General features: G+C 45.6%; 1 protein-coding gene across 1 annotated transcript in view; it reads left to right on the top strand.

Moving 5' to 3' along the window:
- The window catches only part of LOC133414197 (voltage-dependent L-type calcium channel subunit beta-3-like), a 34,233-nt gene extending 14,431 nt beyond the window's left edge, over window positions 1-19,802 (top strand). Inside the window, exons 6-14 of the mRNA XM_061699401.1 lie at window positions 847-899; window positions 1,605-1,624; window positions 1,762-1,842; window positions 7,080-7,138; window positions 7,260-7,360; window positions 7,441-7,592; window positions 7,994-8,089; window positions 9,637-9,807; window positions 11,220-19,802. Of these exons, the coding sequence (XP_061555385.1) occupies window positions 847-899; window positions 1,605-1,624; window positions 1,762-1,842; window positions 7,080-7,138; window positions 7,260-7,360; window positions 7,441-7,592; window positions 7,994-8,089; window positions 9,637-9,807; window positions 11,220-11,249 (763 nt within the window). The 3' untranslated portion in view covers window positions 11,250-19,802. The remainder of the gene's footprint in view (window positions 1-846; window positions 900-1,604; window positions 1,625-1,761; window positions 1,843-7,079; window positions 7,139-7,259; window positions 7,361-7,440; window positions 7,593-7,993; window positions 8,090-9,636; window positions 9,808-11,219) is intronic.
- The last annotated feature ends 581 nt before the right edge of the window (window positions 19,803-20,383 follow it).

Here is a 20,383-nt window from a genome sequence, read left to right on the forward strand (position 1 = left end):
GTAGTTTTTATTTGGCTGACGAAGTTGTGGACAACGAGGGATCGATGGATCGGAGCGTCGAGTTGAACCTTGGTCGATGACGAACCCGCGCGATGTGTTCCCCACCGTTGCCGGGATCGGGTTCCGATCCTTGAGATGTTTCTTTAACTCTTTCTTCAAAATATTTGAATTCATTTGTAAAATGCTTCACATTGTCATTATGAAGGGCTATGTGTAGAATTGAAGAAGAAACAAATGAGTTTCATCCATTTTGGTACAATGCCGCAATATAAAATGTTGATAAAGTTCCAGCTTTGTACTTTGCGGATGCACCGTAGGCTAAAAAAATGATACTGTATGTCATGTACAGCGTCCGGTACCGGAATCTATCAATCAATCAATCAATCAATCAATCAATCTATCTATCTATCTATCTATCTATCTATCTATCTATCTATCTATCTATCTATCTATCTATCTATCTATCTATCTATCTATCTATCTATCTATCTATCTATCTATCTATCTATCGATCGATCGATCTATCTATCTATCTATCTATCTATCTATCTAATCGAGAGCATCTCTAAAATGTGGTCTTGACAGGCAAAACGATTTCAAATGATTTCATTCTGAAGCCAAAGTAAAGAAATTGGACTGACTTTTGCAGGGGAGCGTATGCACTTTTGAGTTCTTGCGTTCTACGTCAGCCGCCTGCTGTCACTGCCCCGAAGCCACGTTCCCACGGCGCCTCTTAATGAAGGTTTCCTTGTTGGCACGCCAACTTCTTCGCTTTGTGCGTTTCTCCAAATTGCCACCTGAGGGGGACTGGGCCACAATGACACTTTGCATTTTGTCACTCCGCAGGAAAGGAGGCAACGCGTCTTCCGGAGGCTGGAGGTCCACGCCACCATCTGCAGGTATGTAGAGCTGGAAGAGTCCAGCTGCCGAGTTTTGCGGGGACTGCTAGCTTCCCAAACGAGAGCCGTACCGTCCTCGTAACAGACTTAACATACACGCCGACAGGAAATGAAGTTTCAATGCGTGCGTGAGATGAGCCCTTGAAGTGCTCCAGTGTTGGTGTCTCTTTTATCGCCCATCTTTGTTAAAGGTCCCGTATTTGACCAAACCAACTTTTTCTAGTATTTGGGATACAATATCGTCTCTATGGCGCCAGAGTCATCGTGTGAAATACGAATTGAAATCGTCCACGCATTCCGTTTTCTGCCGAGAGGCCTGAAATCAGTTCACTGGAGTTTCTCATCCACGTCTCTAGCGAACATCTCCGCCTACCTCTCTGCTCCCGAATAAACACGTGTGGGTCTTCTACACGGAGGCAACCAATCAGTGGAAAGGGGGCGGTCTTAGCCAAATTTGGACAAAGTGGATACAAAAGTGGCTCAAACAGAAGTCGCTGTCAGAGTTCGTATTAAAAAGCTCAATAATTAATATTGTTTGAAACGAAATTGACACTTTTATTCTAAGTCCATGGTAGAGAGTCACTCTATGGAGGCCAAAATCGACAAAATATGGGCTCTTTAATCTTTTTCTTCATGAAATGATTGATGTATTACCTCGTGAGCTTCCTCCTTTTTGCCTGATGTTTGCTCCTTTCCTTCTGAAAGCTAAACAGAAGCAGAAACAGGTGTGTTTTCCGCCAAACAAATGTTGCGTTCTACAGCTGCTCTGTCTGTGCACGATTCGTGACATCGGATAATACCGATGTTGTTTGTGTTCAACATTTCCATGTGTGTGTGTGTGTGTGTGTGTGTGTGTGTGTAGACGGAGCTTGTCCCCCCGTACGATGTCGTTCCCTCCATGCGGCCGGTGGTGCTGGTGGGGCCTTCGCTAAAAGGCTACGAGGTGAGACGATCGCAGTCTTGTATGAAGTACCACAAAACCATGCTCGACTATAAGTATCTTGACAAATAATGACTTTGGTAGAACTAAAGGTTACCCTTATTGAGAGTTTTAAAGTATCTAACATTAGCTGAAGTACAGGAATTTCCTTGTATTAAATGTACTAGAGTGTTGGAGGAAAAGGTAAGTGGTCAGAATTGTGATTGTTTTTATTTCTATCCATTATATTTGAATTTGTTTTGCTTACTGTAAAAGTAAAAGTTAAAGATCTGCCTGTTGGCACTTCTTCTTGCTCTTAATTATGCTGCATCTTTTCCAGCAGAGCTCAGTGCTGCCTGGGATGCTGTGGCACAATGTGGTACTGCACTGACAGCGCGCAGCTCTAAATTTGGACTTGCTTGTGGAGTACTGTAAAAGCGCATGGAAAAAGATGGCTTAAAAACTTGTGACATGTGGTGGGCGGGGCGGGGCGGGGCTGGGGGTGAACATTTCAGCGGGTTCCCCGCACTGAACTGTAGCGTAAAATGGTGTCTATAACCGGATGCGATCTTTGTCTTGATTGCCGTCATTTCTGTTGTGCACCTTTCTTCTCTGTCTCTCTCTGCTTAACTACGGCCGAGCTATACTTTTGCACACAAAAATAAAATAGCCAGTGTTTCTTTCATTCAGATGGACACAAGCAAACACACAGCATTTGTGTCTTTGTCATCAGGGATATCGATTTCTCTCCTCCTATTTCCCCCAAACCTCAAATAACCAGCTGCCATAAAACCTCACTAAGCCTCATTTCATGGAGCACCAAAAGGATGAACTCCGCGTGCTTGTTTTTTTCCCTTTGGGCTTCTTTGGCGCAAGTGGCTGCACCGAAGCCACCGTAGCGGGACGGTCATCAGTACGATGAATGAGACGTGATGCAACAGTCGTGCTGACGCATTGTATTTTTGTTTCTCTGTTAACAGGTCAAATGTGTGCGTTGAGTGTATGAATTAGTAATGGCGAGATGAAGCTTCATGAAGCATCGTAACACTTCAGCCATTGGTTGGAGTAAGGGTTGATTTCTTGACGCTTCACGTGCACGCGAAGCCACCTGCTGGCCATGTGCATAATCACAGGCAGCTGCATCTTAACCACATATGTGATGTGTTGCATTTCTGCCTCTTTTGTGCAAGAAAGGCCACTTATCCCGAGGTTGCAGAGTACAGGGAGCCCCGAGGGGAAATGGAAGAGGGCTACTGAGGCGGAACCACCAACAGTCCAAACTAAACAGTCCCAGCCCAAACAACGTCACCTAACAACCCTGCCTGAGCCAAAACCTAAAGAAAGGACAGCTGAAGCTCTATTACTTGGCAATACTGTTCAATATTTCAATCCAAAGCAGCAGTCAATCTTATGAACCTCGAAGGTAGCCAATGTATGGTGAACCGCTTCCTGGACCAGCAGCAAGTCAGAGCTCGGCGGGACACTGCTGCACAATCTCGCATTGTGAACGACGCTTGGAGACAGAGACACTTGGCCCACACAATTGTTCGCCCAGGAACTGAGCTCTTGGAGGAGGAAATGCTCACGATTCTCGCTGCAAACGACACTCTGATCCCCTTCATTGGCTAGATTGAAGTCAGTTTCCGGCTGACCCACGCGTGACCAATAATCCGCGAGTACCCATACTTGTATCAAGTGACCCGGCAGTGGCCAGTGACCCCATTATAGCCTACAACATTGACGGGATAATCATCAAGGAAGATGAGAATCCAACAAGGGAAGGAAGAAAGGGGGGTTCACAAACGGAAGGCCAAGACGCTGTTTTTCCACGGGGGTGTCATCTTCAGTGAGGTATTGGTGCGGATACCGCAAACGAACACACCCTATGTGGCCATCCCAATGACAAACATCACGGCTCACGCCATTCATCTCAATCGCAACAAAGTGGTGGACCAGTTTGAAACCATGAAGACTGTATATTCACCAAGGACAATATGGAAAAACAGCACGTGAAAAGTGGTACGGAATCCAGGTGCAGCAGTGCAACCAGCAAGGAAGAGCCCATCCCACAGCCGGACAGAAAAGAGGAAAGACGGGGGACCTGGGATCCTCCTGTGGACCTGACACACCTTCCAAGCGAACAAGAGGAAGTGGCTAAAAGGATGCTCCGGGAGGAATGCGAGGCCTTCGCATATGACAGTGGGGATGCGGGAAGCATACCGTCTTTGGAGATGCACATAATGCTCCATGACCACGTGCAAAAATGTCTGTCCTGAAACCGCTCCACACTGAAGTTAAACAGTACTTGCGAGACTTGCTGAACCGAGGTTAGATTACACCATCAAGGTCATTTCACGCCTCGCCAGTGGTGTGTGTTCACAAGAAAGACGGTGCTTTACGGCTGTGTTGTGATTACAGGGAGCTCAACCGCGAATCAATGGCAGATCGTCATCCTATACCAAGGAATCAGGACATGTTGGATAAATTGGGAGGAAGCTCGTGGCTTTCTGTCTTGGATCAAGGGAAAGCGTATCACGAAGGTTTCCTTGCTGAAGAAAACGGTCTACTAACAGACTTCGATACACCTTGGGGGCTGTACGAGTGTGTCCGCATACCCTTCGGCCTGAGCTCTGCACCTGCCGAGTTCCAGAGAAGCATTGGAGCACTGTTTGGCTGGCCTGAAAGACACCATTTGTCTCCTCTACCAAGATGACAACCTGGTCCAAAGCAGCAGTTTTGAAGAGCACGTGGACCAGTTACAAAATGCATGTTGTGAAATTGTTCCCAAAAAAGTGTGAGCTGTTTATAGGTTCAGTGTAAACTTCCTTGGCAAGTTGGTGAGCGAAGAGGGCTACACTATGGACCCAGCAGAGATGGCACCAGGGAGGGCCCTGCGCGAGAGGACGCCTGCCACCGTTGGTGATGTTTGTCAGATGCTGGGATTACTCTCGTATTACAGGCCATTCATCTCCAATTTCTCCCGGATTGTCCATCCACTCTGCAACCTACTCTCTCCATGAGCTCAGGTAAGATCCAACGCAGACTAACCAGTTGCAAGACAGAAAAACAGCAAAGAACAAGAAGGGTCACTTACCATTACGGACACCCATACAGTGGGATAGCTCTCATCAAGAAGTGTTCGAGCAGCTCATTGAAGCACTCACCAAGCCACCAGTCCCGGGCTATCCAGACTTCACACAACCACTTGTACTGCACTGTGACACATCGCAAGTTGGCTTGGGAGCAGTGTTGTACCAGTGACAAAGGTCAGAGTGATCGCGTACAGATCCCGCACTCTGACTTGGGCTGAAAAGGGTTACATAAATGCAAGAATGGATAAGAGTACATTCTGGTGGTCATGGACCACTTCACAAGGTTTGCACAGGCCTACGTGACAAAGAACAAAACATTTAAAACTGTTGCGGACAGAATATTTAGTGACTTCGCACTCAAGTTTGGATTCCCAAGTAGGCTGCACCATGACAAGGTTAAAGAGTTTGAGAACCAACTGATGGCAAGGCTGAAGAACCTCTCTGTCATTCAAAGTTTCTACACAACACCTTACTATCCACAAGGGAACAGGAAGTGGAGAGGCTAAACCCCACACTTTCGTCCATGTTACGTACCCTTGAAAGATTCTCTTGCCAAAGTGGTCCATGCGTACAATTGTACAAGAAACAAGGCAACACTTACTTACTTACTTACTTACTTACTTACTTGTCTTCAGGAGATCCCCTCGACTGCTGATTGACATCAGAAGAGATGAGACCCATAGTTCTTATGCAGATTATATGGACCACAGCAAAATGAGGATGGAAAATGCCTACCAGATTGCTTCCAAGACAGCTTGCCCATGGCAAGGCGCACTATGACAGGAGAGGGCATGGCAGACACCTTGAGCCTGCCCAAAGAGTCCTTGTCCGCAACCTGACTCCGAGAGGTGGCCCTGGAAAAATTTGGTCCTACTGGGAAAGACAGGTACAGTATATACGGTGAAGGAAAGGAAAGGAGACAACATCCCAGTCTGCCAAGTCAATCCAGAGAACGGAAAAGGGCATGACAGGATGATTCACAGGAACCTCTTGCTGCCGTGCTTGCTTCCCTCCGAGAAGCTGGCCAAGGAGAACATGTCCAAGCTGAGAGAAGCCGGAAATCACAAAAAGGGAAGGAAAGTACAGGCAAGTCTATCAACAACCTGAGTCCGGCAGAGATGATGATGATGACGATGACCACCTACCAGTGCCGGCTAACAATAGGACGCAGAAGACACCATATGCGCTCCATCCGCTGACAGAGCCAGTCCAGCCTCGCCAAAGCCCTGAGAAGCAAAGGAGTTGAGGGAACCAGCAAGTTGCCGTAGATGTGCCACTGCAAGATGTAGCGGAAGTGACGTTGGTGTGCCAGGTGACCTGAGCAACGACGGTATGCTACAACAACTCCCAAGGCCTGAGAGTATCCTTGACGTAGATCAGGCTAGTGACAGAGCAGTTGCATCAAGTGAGGAGACACTCACGTCGGAAGAGGTGACTGAAACGTCGTGCTCACGCATTGTGTTTTTGTTTCTCTGTTAACACAATCCCCAAACCCCTCCTAAAAAAAAATACAAATAAATGTGTTGCACTTGGAAGAGCTTCACCCCATTCTTATACGTGTAACATCAGCTTCAGAAGAGGAAAGTGGCTGTTTTTCAAATATAACGTAATTGTAAACATGGAAATTCCCAAAAAGCAACTGTAATTTAATGACAGATTTTCTCCACAAACATTTTGTTATTAAATGACCTGCTCTTGTTTCATGTATTTAGTTACTTTCCAACACTGCTGGAAACAAATAATGATCAGTACAAAACCAGTGATCTTAATACTGCCAGCGTATAGAAAGCCAGGATTGCCATTTAAATCACAAAGGGGTAACTGGCTTTTTTTATGTGTTGCCAGCTCGCATTCCAGTGGGGGCTTGAACGCGTTTGTCCATTTGAACATGTTTGTCTATTTGAGGTTCACATGTGATACAAAAAAAGAAACATTTAGAAGTTACTCCCCAGGCTATTAATCCATACTTGAGTAGTTTTTCCTCAAATACTTACTTTTACTCAAGTAATTCCCTGCTGGACTACTTCTACCTTTTTCTGGGATGATATTATTATTGTAAAGCTACTTGAGTACAATATTTTGGCGACTCCGCCCACCTCTTGTATAACATGAAAACGAAAAAGCGGAAGCGTGACTGCATGCGCTAACTGGTGTCGATGTGTTTTGTAGGTGACAGACATGATGCAGAAAGCCTTGTTTGACTTCCTAAAGCACCGATTTGACGGCAGGTGCGTACAGGAAGTGTTGTCGGATGCTCGTGCTTTATTTGTAGCCACTGGATATTGGACGTTTCTGTCCTCATGAAGCGGCCGTGATGGATGAGATGTGACCAGATGCTTTGGCCTGCAGGATCTCCATCACACGGGTGACCGCCGACCTGTCGCTGGCCAAGCGCTCGGTGCTGAACAAGAAGGCCATCATGGAGCGATCCAACACGCGCTCCAGCCTGGGTGAGCTATGACAACATGGTCCTCCGGCCTCTCTTCCGCCGTTGGTGTTCATGCGAGCCTTTTTTCCGTGCTGCTCTTAGCTGAGGTCCAGAGCGAGATCGAGAGGATCTTTGAGCTCGCCAAGTCTCTGCAGCTGGTCGTCCTGGACGCAGACACCATCAATCACCCTGCGCAGCTTCTGAAAACGTCTCTGGCCCCCATCGTTGTCTACGTCAAAGTATCCTCGCCCAAAGTAGAGCACAAACCCACCTCGTACACTTGCACTTTCTGCTACGCTAAAGATGATCCGTGCAAATGAATCATTACTCAGCTCACCTTCTGTTCTATGCGCAATATGCTTGACGGCTTCAAATGAGTCAATTGGAAAATATGCAGTAGAACATTCACAAAAACAACCCCCCCCCCCCCCCCCTCAAGCCCTCAGTTGAACTTTTGAAGAGGTGCTAATCTGTGCTGACACTGCAGCACTGCTAACCGCTTGACTTGTCATGATTTACAAAAGACACACATTCAAAAGTCCCGTTTCCATCATATGCCGGCATTCAACTGTAAACATGCAACGGATAATGTTATTTCCTTTTGCTTTATTAGTTTGTAACTCCTTGGGTGTGTCTGTGTGGGCTGAACTCTCAGGTTTTGCAGAGGCTGATCAAATCTCGAGGGAAGTCACAGAGCAAACACCTGAACGTCCAGATGATGGCGGGGGACAAGCTTGCGCAGTGTCCGCCTGTATGTCACTTCCTCCTCTTCCTCTGTGTAACGCTTATTTTCATGTACCCATACACACGTAAAAACCACAACATGGCCAAAATATACTGTATAAACTATTTGGTCAATGGGTATCTTCGGGCTGGATACTGCGCAAATAAATGACAAAAAGTGAAGGCGTGTACAAAGTTGTGTTAAAACACCTGCCACCTGACAATCCTGGCAAATTCTCATCCACAACAAAACAAAAATCTTCTCTTGCAATGAGTTATTTCGGAAAACAGGTTGCCCATTGGTTGATGTAACACTTCACACATTTCCCTGTTAGACAGAGAAAGTCAAGATTTACCTGGCAAAAGTCTAACGGACGTATGTAGAAATATGCTGCAGAAGGTTTTCAGACCCCTTCAATCTTTCACTCTTTGTTATATTGCAGCCATTTGTTCAAATCATTGAAGTTCATTTTTTCCCCTCATGAATGTGCACAGAGCACCCCATAGTGACAGGAACAAAAATGGAATTGTTGAAAATTCTGCAGATTTATTCAAAAAGAAAAACTGAAATATCACACAGCCATAAGTATTCAGTATTCTTCTGATCATCCTTAAGATGGTTCTACACCTTCATTGGTGTCCATTTGTGTTTGATTGTACTATTTGGACTTGATTAGGAAAGCCACACACCTGTCTATATAAGACCTTACAGCTCACGGTGCATGTCAGAGCAAATCAGAATCATGAGGTCAAAGGAACCGCCTGAAGAGCTCAGAGACAGAATTGTGGCAAGGCACAGATCTGGATTGTATTAAGAAAGGGTATGAATCGTTTTGGCTGAAATGTAAAGGGGTTATATTTTGGCAAAACCAACTTTTTCTAGTATTTGGGATGCAATATTGTCTCTATGGAGCCTCAGTAAACATGTGAAATATGAATTCAAACGGTCCACGCATTCCTGACTTCCAGACATTTTTCTGCCGAGAGGCCTGAAATCAGCTCGTTGGAATTTCTCCAGTTTATCTACGTCACTCGCGGAGATAAACTTTGTTACATCGGCTCGCTGTCGATGTAACAAACCCGTGTGCTCTCCCAACACGGAGGCAACCAGTCACAGGAAAGGGGGCGGTCTTAGCCAAGTATGGACAAAGCGATCCAAAAGTGGGTCAAACAGAAGTAGCTGTCGGAGGGGCCGTTTCTGGACAGTCGGATGGCAAAACCAAGGTGTTGTTTGAAATGAAATTGACACTTCTATACAAAGTCCATGGTAGAGAAAGTCACTCCATGGAGGTGGAAATAGACAAAATATGGGACCTTTAAAACAATTATTTCAATTAATAAAACATCTTCTGACATTTCCAGGAAAAGCAAACAAACGCAAAAATACTTTTGGAGGCGCTGACTCAAAAATGTACGTTTATCATCTTGAATTACAGCATAGGAAATGAAATTACAGTTCAAATCACATGATCTATTGTCTCTAAGTGAGGTACGCAGGGTCCAGATGGACGGATGGTTATGATGACATCATAATAGATATGACGTATTGATTTTGTATGTTTGTTTGACCCCCAGGAGATGTTTGACGTGATCCTGGATGAGAACCAGCTGGAGGACGCCTGCGAACATCTGGCCGAGTATCTGGACATTTACTGGCGTGCGACCCACCTTCCTTGTTCTGCCCCCGTCAACCCGGTCCAGGACCAAAGTGTGATCACGCCCCCTTCCGCTAACTCCAGTCAGCAGGTGTGAGGGCAAAAACATCAACGTCGTGTTGAGGTTAGCCATTTAGCGTGCGCCATTGGAGGTACAGTCGTACTATTCGCTCCCTTTTAGGCCACCGTAGCTTCAGTTGTGATCAGTATATGAGCTGCACTCATACTGCTAATAGTCCTATTAATCCAACGACCACATCTAACTAACTATTATGACTACTAGTAGTACAATGGTGCCTTGCGATAGGAGTTCAACTCGTTATCTCAAAACTCTCTTATCTTAGAAGCTATTTTTTCCCCATTGAAATGAATGCAACTGTAAAATTTTGCAATGATTCCTTTCCAGTCCCCCCCCCCCCCCCCCCCCCCCCCAAATCCCACTTTCAAAACATTATTTTTTTAATCCAAAAAGACAAGTAGCATCCATCCATTTTCTTTAGCGCTTATCCTCACGCGCGTCGCGGGCGTCCCGGAGCCTATCCCAGCTCTCTTCGGGCGGGAGGCCCGAGGCACCCCGAATCGGTCGCCAGCCAATCGCAGAGCACATCGAAACAAACAACCATTGGCATTCACATTCACACCTACGGGCAATTTAGCGTCTTCAATCAACTTAGCACGCATGTTTTTTGGGATGTGGGAGGAAACCGGAGTACCCGGAGAAAAGCCACGCAGGTACGGGGAGAACACGCGAACTCCACACAGGCGGGGCCGGGGATTGAACCCCGGTCCTCAGAACTGTGAGGCAGACGCGCTCACCGGTCGTCCGACGTGCCGCCCAGAGAAGGAGCAGTATATTGTAAAATATAGTCATAAAAACATCATAGGTGCCTGGTTTGATGCTCACACACACACACACACACACACACACACACGCGTACATTCATGTGCTTTGCCTTGAAACGCTCTCTCTCGCTCTCTCTCTCTCTCACTCCCCCCCCCCCAACGCTGTAGTCGCAGTAGTCAAGGCGCGGTAGATGTATTACCGTTACTATTACTACTAACTCCCACGACGACTACTATTTGTAGTAGCAGTACTACTAATACCACTGAGACTACTAACGTACTACTATTGCCAGTCATACAACTACTATTACAACTAATAATAATAACACTTGTACTACTAGCACTATTACTACTACTAACTATTCGTACTAACTACTACTATTACCAACCAATGCTACTGCTACTTCTATTACTCCTCAACACAGAAGGCGCACCCGTTCTCACCCGCACACACCCTTTAAAAATGTTTTTTTAAAGTAATCAAGTTTGAATTATGCAAACAGGATTCAAATGAAATGAAATCAAAATGGAACAAGCTTCTACAAACTGGACACAAAGAGCTCAATGGAAAAGTGCATTTGGGGGAAGTTTTTGTTGTTGTTGTTGTCATGCCACGAGTTATATGACGAACATGTTATCTCGCCCATGTTTACTTTGTAGTTCTCGGAGACTCAAGAGTTAATCGAGTGACCGCTTGCGGTGAGTTTTCCTCGCACTTCTCACGAAGCCACGGAGGTTGCAACGTGCTCTCTTCTCCTCCTGTGGAAGGCCAGCGGCAGCCCGCCGGCAGTGGAGCGAGGACGAAGGGCGCAAGCGGCCGCGGAGAGAGGACGCGAGTCAAGATGGGGGCGAGCTTTCGCCCATTCGCGTCCGCCCCCCGGCTCCTGACGCCGCGCGACAACTCGGGGTCGCCTTCTGCCACGCAGTCAGTCGCTCTGCGTTCGGCTGCGCGACGGCGGACGCGAGCCGCCGGCCGTCGGTACCGATGAAGCCCGCTACACACGTCAACATCGGACGGAACATTTGCTGCTCCAGTGCTCACTTCCCACGCCATTGACTAGAGCTTCAGCTACTACTATTAGTACCACTAACAACAACAACAACAACTACTACTACTTCTCCTTTTACTACTATCGCTATTACAACTCACAATAACAATCAGTACAATTACTACCACTACTCCTACTACTTGAACTAATACTAGTACTATTACCACTAGTACTTTTAGAACAACTAACTAATAGTAATCCGGTACTACTACTACTACTACTCCTCCGAGATATTACTATTACTATTACTACTAATACTCCTGCTAGTAGTTGTTGTTGTTGTTGTTGTTGTTGCGACTTTGGGCTTGGCACAGTTTGTACACCGGATGCCCTCCCTCATGGAACCCACCCCTTTTTGGGATTGGGTGTTGGACTAATACTTACTACTGCTTACTACTACGACTACTACTGTACTAGGAGTTTCACTACTACTTAGCTCTATTTCTACTACTACTACCTAGTTGCACAAGTAATGACCCACTACTATAAGATGTGCTACAATTATTACTACTTAGTACTAGGGTAGTAGTACTCGTAGCACTACTATTATTAGTATAGGTAGAGCAAACATTGCGAACATTTCCTTGACGTGCCACTTTTGGAAAGCTGTAACGTGTGCAGCGGGCTCAAGACCACAAACCCGTGCGGAAGGTTCCCAGGGTTCCTCGCTCCAACTCTCCGTCTCGCTCCTCCGGCGTTTAGCTCACGCCGAACCGAACGTTTCTTAAGAACGCCACAAATTCTTTTGAGACACCGTCAGCCGTGGAGTCTAACACGCTTAACGTAAGCGGTAAAAAAAAACAAAAATTAACCTTGCCTATTGTCCCAAAACTGTAAAAATTTGTATCTTTTTCATAGTTTCCCCACTTGGTTTAAGAGCGTCAAACAAATGTAAATAACAGACAAATATAACCCAAGTGAACTTCAATGGTGATTTCATTTATTAAAGACACAAAAACTATTCAGACAAATTCCTTGTGTGTTTTTTGGACATACTCGGCAAATAAAGATGATTCTGATTCTGATGAATGGCCTTTTGAAGGTCATCCATCCATTTTCTGTGGGGCTTCTCCTCACGCGGGTCGCGGGCGCGCCGGAGCCTAACCCAGCTATCATCGGGGTACGCCCTGAACCGGTTGCCAGCCAATCGGAGGGCACAGACAAGCAGACAAGCAGTCACACTCGCGTGCACACCTACGGGCAATTTCGAGTCTTCAAGCAACCTAGCATGCATGTCTTTGGGATGTGGGAGGAAACGGGAGTGCCCGGAGAAAAGCCGCGCAGGCACGGGGAGGACATGCAAACTCCGCACAGGCGGGGCCGGGGATCGAACGCGGGTCCTCAGAACTGTGAGGCCGACGCTCTAACCGGTCGGCCACCGTGCCGCCTCTTTTGAAGGTCGTGCCGCTGCATTTCAATCGGGTTCAAGTCTGGACCCCGACGCCTTCATTTTGTTTTGTTTCGGCCATTCAGAAGTCGACTTGCTGGTGTGCTTTGGATCGTTATCCCGCTACACAACCCGAGTGCGCTTCGACTGGAGGTCACAAACTGATCGATGACCATTCTCCTTCAGGATTTTCTGTTAAAGATGGGAATTCATGGTTCCATCAATCACACCAGGTTGTCCAGGTCCTGAAGGAGCAATACAGCCCAAGACCATTACACGACAACCACCATGTTTGACTGTCGGTATGATGTTCTTTTTCGGAAATGCTATGCTCCATTTAGACCAGATGTAATGAGACGCACACCTTCCCAAAAGCTCCACTTGCATCTCATCAGTCCATATAACACTCTTCTAAAGGTCTTGGGCGTCACTCAGATGTATTTTTGCAAAAGTAAGATGAGCCTTTCTGTTCTTTTTGGTCAGCAGTGGTTTTGGCTTTGGAACTCTTCCAGGGATGCCATTTTTGCCCTGCAGTCTCTTCCTTATTGTTGTGTCATGGCCTCTGACCTTAACTAAGGCAAGGGAGGCCTGCCGTTCTTTCCAAGTTGTCCTGAGTTCCTTTGTGCCCTCCTGGATGAGTCATTGCTGTTCTCTTGGAGTAATCTTTGTAGGCCGGCCACTCCTGGGAAGGTTCACCGCTGTTCCGTGTTTTCTCCATGTGAGCATAACACGTAATGGCTCTCCCTATGGTTCCCTGGAATCTCAAAGCTTTTGAAATGGGGGTTGTAGCCCTTTCCAGACCCATACGTGTCAATTACTCTATTTCTCGACTGTTCTGGAATTTCTTTAGATTGTGTCATTTTGTTGCAGCTTTTTTCGATCTTTTGTCTAACTTGATTTTGTCTGAACCGATTCTGTTTCAGTGATTTCTTCATTGAACAGGTCTGGAGGTAACCAGGCTTGGGTGTGATCAGTGAAAATTAACCAGATTGATGATTAGCCATAGTTACCGTAATTTCTTGCATATAATGCGCACCACGCCCATGTATAATACGCACCCCCCGAAGTTGACCTCAAAATTCTGGAAAACCCTTCTACTATTGTATAATGCATTTTTACAATGCACGATTTAGCGTCTACCCATACGATCAAAACATGAAGTATTATCTGTGTTTTGTTAGTTTTTCCAAAGAATTATTCTGAAGTTAAGCACTTTATTTGAACATATACTTTCTTTTTATTTACTTGCTCTTACTTTGAAATTCACAGCCCTACTTGTATTTAGTCAATGAGGAAACACACAGTTGTGCTCATATGTTTGATTACCCAGGCAGAATTTGTAATATGTGTACAATTATTGTAAGAAAACATGAAGGACCAAGCGAAACAAATTTAATTTTGTTTTAATGGGATTCAAATGAAACTGTCAAGCATTTAAGAAAAGCATGATTAGTCAAGAAAACATAACCATAAAGAAATAAATGATGGTTGTTGTTCAGTCACATCAGTCCTATTTTAAAAAAAAAAAAAAAAAAAAAACAACAACAATATTTCACAAATTCTGCCTGGGTATGTAAACTTATGGGTACAATTGTACATATATGCAGTCATATGTACCCCTGTCATAGCGGAATGAAAGTGCGCAGCATTTCATAACCTCTAGATGGCGGCACACATTTAGAAAATGTGAACGTCTTTTTCATTTTCTCCTGTACCGATGTATAATGCGCACTATTGACTTTTGACCATTTTTGGGGTACAAAATGCGCATTATACAGGAGAAATTACGGTAAACCGTGATTTAACAAGAAGGGTGGGGTTATGACTTTTTCACGTGGGGCCAGGTAACTGAATTATTTTGTTTCCCTTAATAAATGAAGTCACCATTTAAAAACGGCATCTGAAGTTCACGTGGGTTATCTTTGTCTGATATTTACATTTGTTTGATGATCTTAAACATTCAAGTGGGGAAACTATGCAATAATATAAGAACTTTGAAAATATCAGAATGATAAAGCCCATATTTGAGATTTTATGGACAGTCATTAAGAAGCAACATGGAGCTTTTTTCTGTATCGTGAGCACCTATGGAGGGGAAAAAGCTTACCGTCCATAAAGTCCAAAATAGTAATAGAGTTTGAAGTGGGCACAAGGAGAGATGTCCACATCCATTTTGATGACGATTGATCGCAGTTTACGGACGTTAAACAAAGTTAAGCGTTTCAGAAAAACTTGAATCTTTCCGAGTTGCGTGATTTACTTCTGATATGCTGTAGCCTTTTTTTCTACGCCAAATCTACGTAGTAGCTAATGACATATCTTTCTGCACACGGCGATGCATGTCAAGCACAGACTCGCAAAGGAACCCTCCTTCACAAATTACACTCCCATTTTATGGATGCACAACTGCCAAATGCCTGACTTACAATTTGTTCACTAGTTATCTTTTATGACATCACTCCTAAGAAAAAAGAAAAAACAAAGCACATTTATACCAAAATGTGTGTTGTTATTCAGGGGTTTTAAGCAAATCAATCAGATAAATAAATCACGCATTTTCACTTAATATCGCATCTGACATGAACCATAAAGAATGCTTAGTTCGACAAAAACCTAGCCCGTAGACGCTTCCGACCCATTCTCCCCACTTTCATCGGAGAAAACGAAGTAAACAATACTATTGGTCGATTTGTGGGTGATTTGAACCGCAAAATCGTCTTCAACTACCCTAATGGATTTTGGAAAATTGTCGGTAGGGTAACGAATTACTTGTAATGCACATCGATAGTCACGCTCTGATAGCATTTAAAGCATAACATCGATAAAATAACGGATCAGGTTTCGACCGTTAAATCCCCAGTGTGCTTCGAAGAGAATTTGAGGAAGATTTTCCTCGATGTAGCGCCTGGTAAATTTGGGATAATACGGGCTTTTCCTCCCGCTCTGGGAGCAACTTGCAGTATGTGTATCGAATATGAATTTGCATAAATCAAGCTAACGCTCAACTTACACTGTGTATTTACAGCACTGCGCTCTTCACGTTGAGTGTTTCGCCTCCCATCGTGTACAACCCGTCAACTGGTTAACATTGTAAATAATCTCACGTGCATGACATCATTGTATTGCCGTTACATCAGACGGGCTGGCCCTCATTCAGACGTCGGCCGTCACAAGCGCGCAGTATCAACGCTTCATTGCACAGATGATATTTCAATGACAAGTTATTGCGATTAGGATGATTATCCGACCGCTCAGACTACTGAGGGGAAGCACGCCAACGCACAAAATATATTTCCAATAATTCATTCAAGCCACCATGCCACCTTTATTCATTGTATAGGCAGTACTTTTCAGTAACATTTTCACATTATGCACTGTCCTACAAGCACAAAGATGGATTATCTGACATGAACAATTCTAATGGTAATCTGTTAAAAACGATACAACTATTTAAACACGCTTCACTTTATTGCTCAAAGAAGAAGGCCGACGCGTACGCCGCGGATGGACGACGGCGGACCCCCACTATTGGCGGTGGATAGGGACCGCGTCGAAACGCGCATCGCCAAAATGTGCAGATAATTCACAGCCATTAGAATTGCTTTGAAAAAATATACAAATATATATATATATATCTATATATATATATATATAACCCCAGAAATCTTGGAAATGCTGAGATACACTGCCAATAAGTGTTTTCGGTGTTGATCCAGCTTCCCCCAAAAAAGAGAAAGACTGGGGGGAAAAAAGAATCAAATCTGCAAATCGACGAATCCGTGGGTGGCGACCCACGAGTTTATTTCCAAGACGTTAGTGCTATTCGGCTTGCAGGTGAAATGTCGATCAAAGTCCCTCGCGCTCAAAAGGTTGGTCCATCGTGACTCAGTCCTTTCAAGCCAACGGTGACTGAGCAAAACAAGAAGCCGAATCTTGTTCAAATAAAAGCGACACTTTCACATGACCGCCGGAGCTCATTGCGCAAACGCTCCGGACAAAAGCACTTGGACTCCGCTGACTTCCATTCCGCTTCCTACGATCCAATTGGATTGAGCCGTCCTCGTCACGTTAAGCCTTCCAGGCGAAAATATATCGATTCGAATCGTTTTAAAAGGTAGTCACGTCGCTTTTAAAGCTCAGAGGACAAAGACGTTCACAATGTTCTCGCTAACTCTAGAAGCCCTTTGCAAACCGCACCTGTCATTTCGAAGTGATTATACAGCGGATATAAAGCAGTTCAATGGATAAATATGATTGCGAATGCGCCTGTGACGTGACGCGAGCCAAACATCCTGTTCATTCGGCCGTGCTGTATATTTCTTGTCAAATGATGTGACGCCATCACGTACGTCGAAATCCTCCTCCTCCTCCTCCTCCACGTTGCGTATCGAGCGGTGTTTGGCGATTGCGACGTCACTTCCGGCGGCCCTCGCGGCGGATAGAGGAACCGCGGCCCGGCGTCTTTTGAGCTTCGGGTATGTGCTCGATATGCGCCAGAGGAAAACTCATTTTTAGCTCAACTGTGCATGTTTTACATGACAGAGGAACAATGCAAATATGAATTTTAACTGAGCCCATAACATATTTGTCCTCTGACCTTTAAGCGCGACAGATAGCACAACCTTAAGTGCTACTCGACTACGTTTTCCTGTCTGCGACGTCGCAGGGGATCATGGGAGCGTCAAGCAGTCTAGGTTTTCTTTCTGGCGCTATTGGGTCAGGGTTAGGTCTGAGAAGAAAATCGCATCTCCCGTGATCCCCTGCAAAGTGCGCGAGGTGCCTACGCAGTAGCAGGAAATATGCATGACGGCGCATCGAGCAGCGCGCTAAAAGTGTCCTGCGAATCATAAATCAAAAGTACGGACGCAATTTGGTCGTGCAGTGAGGACGGATGCAGAAAATGTGTTCCAAGAACGGTTGAATTTTGGGCTAAAAAGTCACTGAATCGTTTCGGTCCACTAAATCGTTCGAAATGAATCGAATCGGCACCCACGGTTGGTGATGCGAACCGAACCGTTGTGGAAAATGAATGGTTACCCCCCTCGTTCGTCTACATTGTTGAAGTGTTCGGGAGTTCCATCTTCAAGGTTGAAGAGAGCTGCGCTTGAATGCCACTTTAACAGGAGCGATGAAAACCAGCTCGGCAGCAACTCCCGATTTGCAGCACCGAGCTAAACAAAGCAAAGACTGGATTTCTAGAATTACGCACAGAATAGTGACAGAATCAACAAATGCGCCACTGGAACTGCATCGGGGGGTGGGGGGCTGGGAATGCGATGGCCCCCCCACAGACACGCTGGCAAAACAATATGACTTCAAGTGTGTTGTTCTTCTCTTCCCACCAATCAACTCCGACACCCCGAACCCATCACCGTCTGTAGAAACCCAAAGCCCGCTTTCGTCGCATTGCCTTTCACGCCCAGATAGCTCCTCGGGAATTTCATTTCATTTCATGGAGCGTGTTTGCACTTTTCTCCTCTGCTTTTCGATGACCTCCAAGTTCGGATCTGACGGCGCACCTATTTGCTTGACCGCCGCAGTGATACTGCGTGTCCAGCAGGGGGCGGCACGCGCTCGAACAGCTCTGTACTGGACCCGGAGGGCGTGCTGTGTGCGCAACGGGAATTATAACACCATCAAGGTGAGGATAATCATCATCATAATAATCGTAACAATGATCGCAAGAATGATGCCGAGTCCAAGTCTTCAAATTGACAAAAGGTTTGATCTTTTTGGCATTCAGTGGTTTAGTTTGACAGTTTATCAAGACGGTTCATTCCTTCCATGAGGTGGCTATTTTTGCTTTTGGGGGCAAAAAATATATGCGACCATAAATAACTGCTAAACGTAACACAAAACATTGGTAAATTCTATAACGTCAAGCTTGAGCCTGAGATGTAGTCATGTTTCATAGTTCTCCACTCCGCAATAGTAGAAATAAAGCTCTTACTGCGTTGGAACGTCAAATAATCAAGGTATTTACATCCCTGTTGCCTTTTCATGGCAAATATTTTGACTGGAAATGAAAATTCCGCACATAATCGGCGCAACTTGTCAGAGGGATGTCAATACCAAATCTTGGGCCCCGAAGGATACTGAACAAATAGAGTCATTTCCATATGTATTAAACCAATGGAGCACAATTACATGACAAATACTGGATCATCTAATGACAAATAATCATCATCATCGAATAACAAAATAAGGTTGACCCAAATGTCAAAAAATGAGTATCGTATTCAAAGTACGTGAACGAGCCTCAAGCAAGCCTTGCGTGAAGTCTACTCCCGAGCACCGGTGACCACCGACACACGGGGTTTGCCCCATTTTGTTCTTTTTGGACGAATACAATACACGCGGCGCGATCCATTGCTGCTGCCGTTGCCGTGGCGACGCGTGGGAAATGTAGAAAAACTATAACAGCGCACTCGTTTGAAGTACGTCCCCGTCCGGGATAATGACGTCAGCTCGCGGCGCAAACATGGCCGCTGTCCCGTTAGGACGCGACATCCCCTCTTAACATTGTTGCTACTTTCAAATGTGCATCGTCACATGACATCACACTTTTGCCATTTGACAAAGCACCTGAATAACGATGACACGATTGGTCGGTGGCTAACCGCTAATGCTACGTGTGCTGCGCAGCGAGTGACAGGCTGGACTGATTGCGTTCTTCCTTTGATTGCTTTTCTTCAAATGAATAAACACAGTGTTGGCAAAAGGGCGACTCTGATTGGCTGTTGATGTCAGATCGAACTCCGCACATCAACGTGTACTTGAGCGGTGTCAATAAATGTGTTTCTGCGTCAAGACAATTGGTTTCTTTTGCCTTGTTGGACTCTGCGGAGTCTTCCAGATTGCGTCATTTCTGTTCAAATCAAAAACATTGTCATCACGTATTGTCATGCATCATAATTAGGCTACATCTAGAACATAGTAATGCAATTCATAATAATACATTCGACAATCGGACCACACTCCTCGGCCTCCCCGGTAAGGTTTCTTCGGGGGTGCTGGAGAGGAGGGTCCGTCGGGAAGTCGAACCTCAGATTCCGGAGGAGCAGTGTGGTTTTCGTCCTGGCCGTGGAACAGTGGACCGGCTCTACACCATCGGCGGGGTCCTCGAGGGTGCGCGAGAGTCCGCTCAACTTGTCTACATGTGTTTTGTGCACTTGGAGAAGGCATTGGACCGTGTCCCTCGTGGAGTCCTGTGCGGGGTGCTTCGGGAGTATGGGGTATCGAACCCCCCGATACGGGCTGTTCGGTCCCTGTTTCTTCCGCGGGGTGTCCGGGCTCTCCCTTAGAGATAGGCTGAGAAGCTCGGTCGTCCGGGAGGATCTCAGAGTAGAGCCGCTGCTCCTCCGCATTGAGAGGAGCCAGATGAGGTG

The sequence above is a fragment of the Phycodurus eques genome, chromosome 1 (assembly GCF_024500275.1).
Source record: "Phycodurus eques isolate BA_2022a chromosome 1, UOR_Pequ_1.1, whole genome shotgun sequence".
In the NCBI taxonomy this organism is placed as follows: domain Eukaryota; kingdom Metazoa; phylum Chordata; class Actinopteri; order Syngnathiformes; family Syngnathidae; genus Phycodurus; species Phycodurus eques.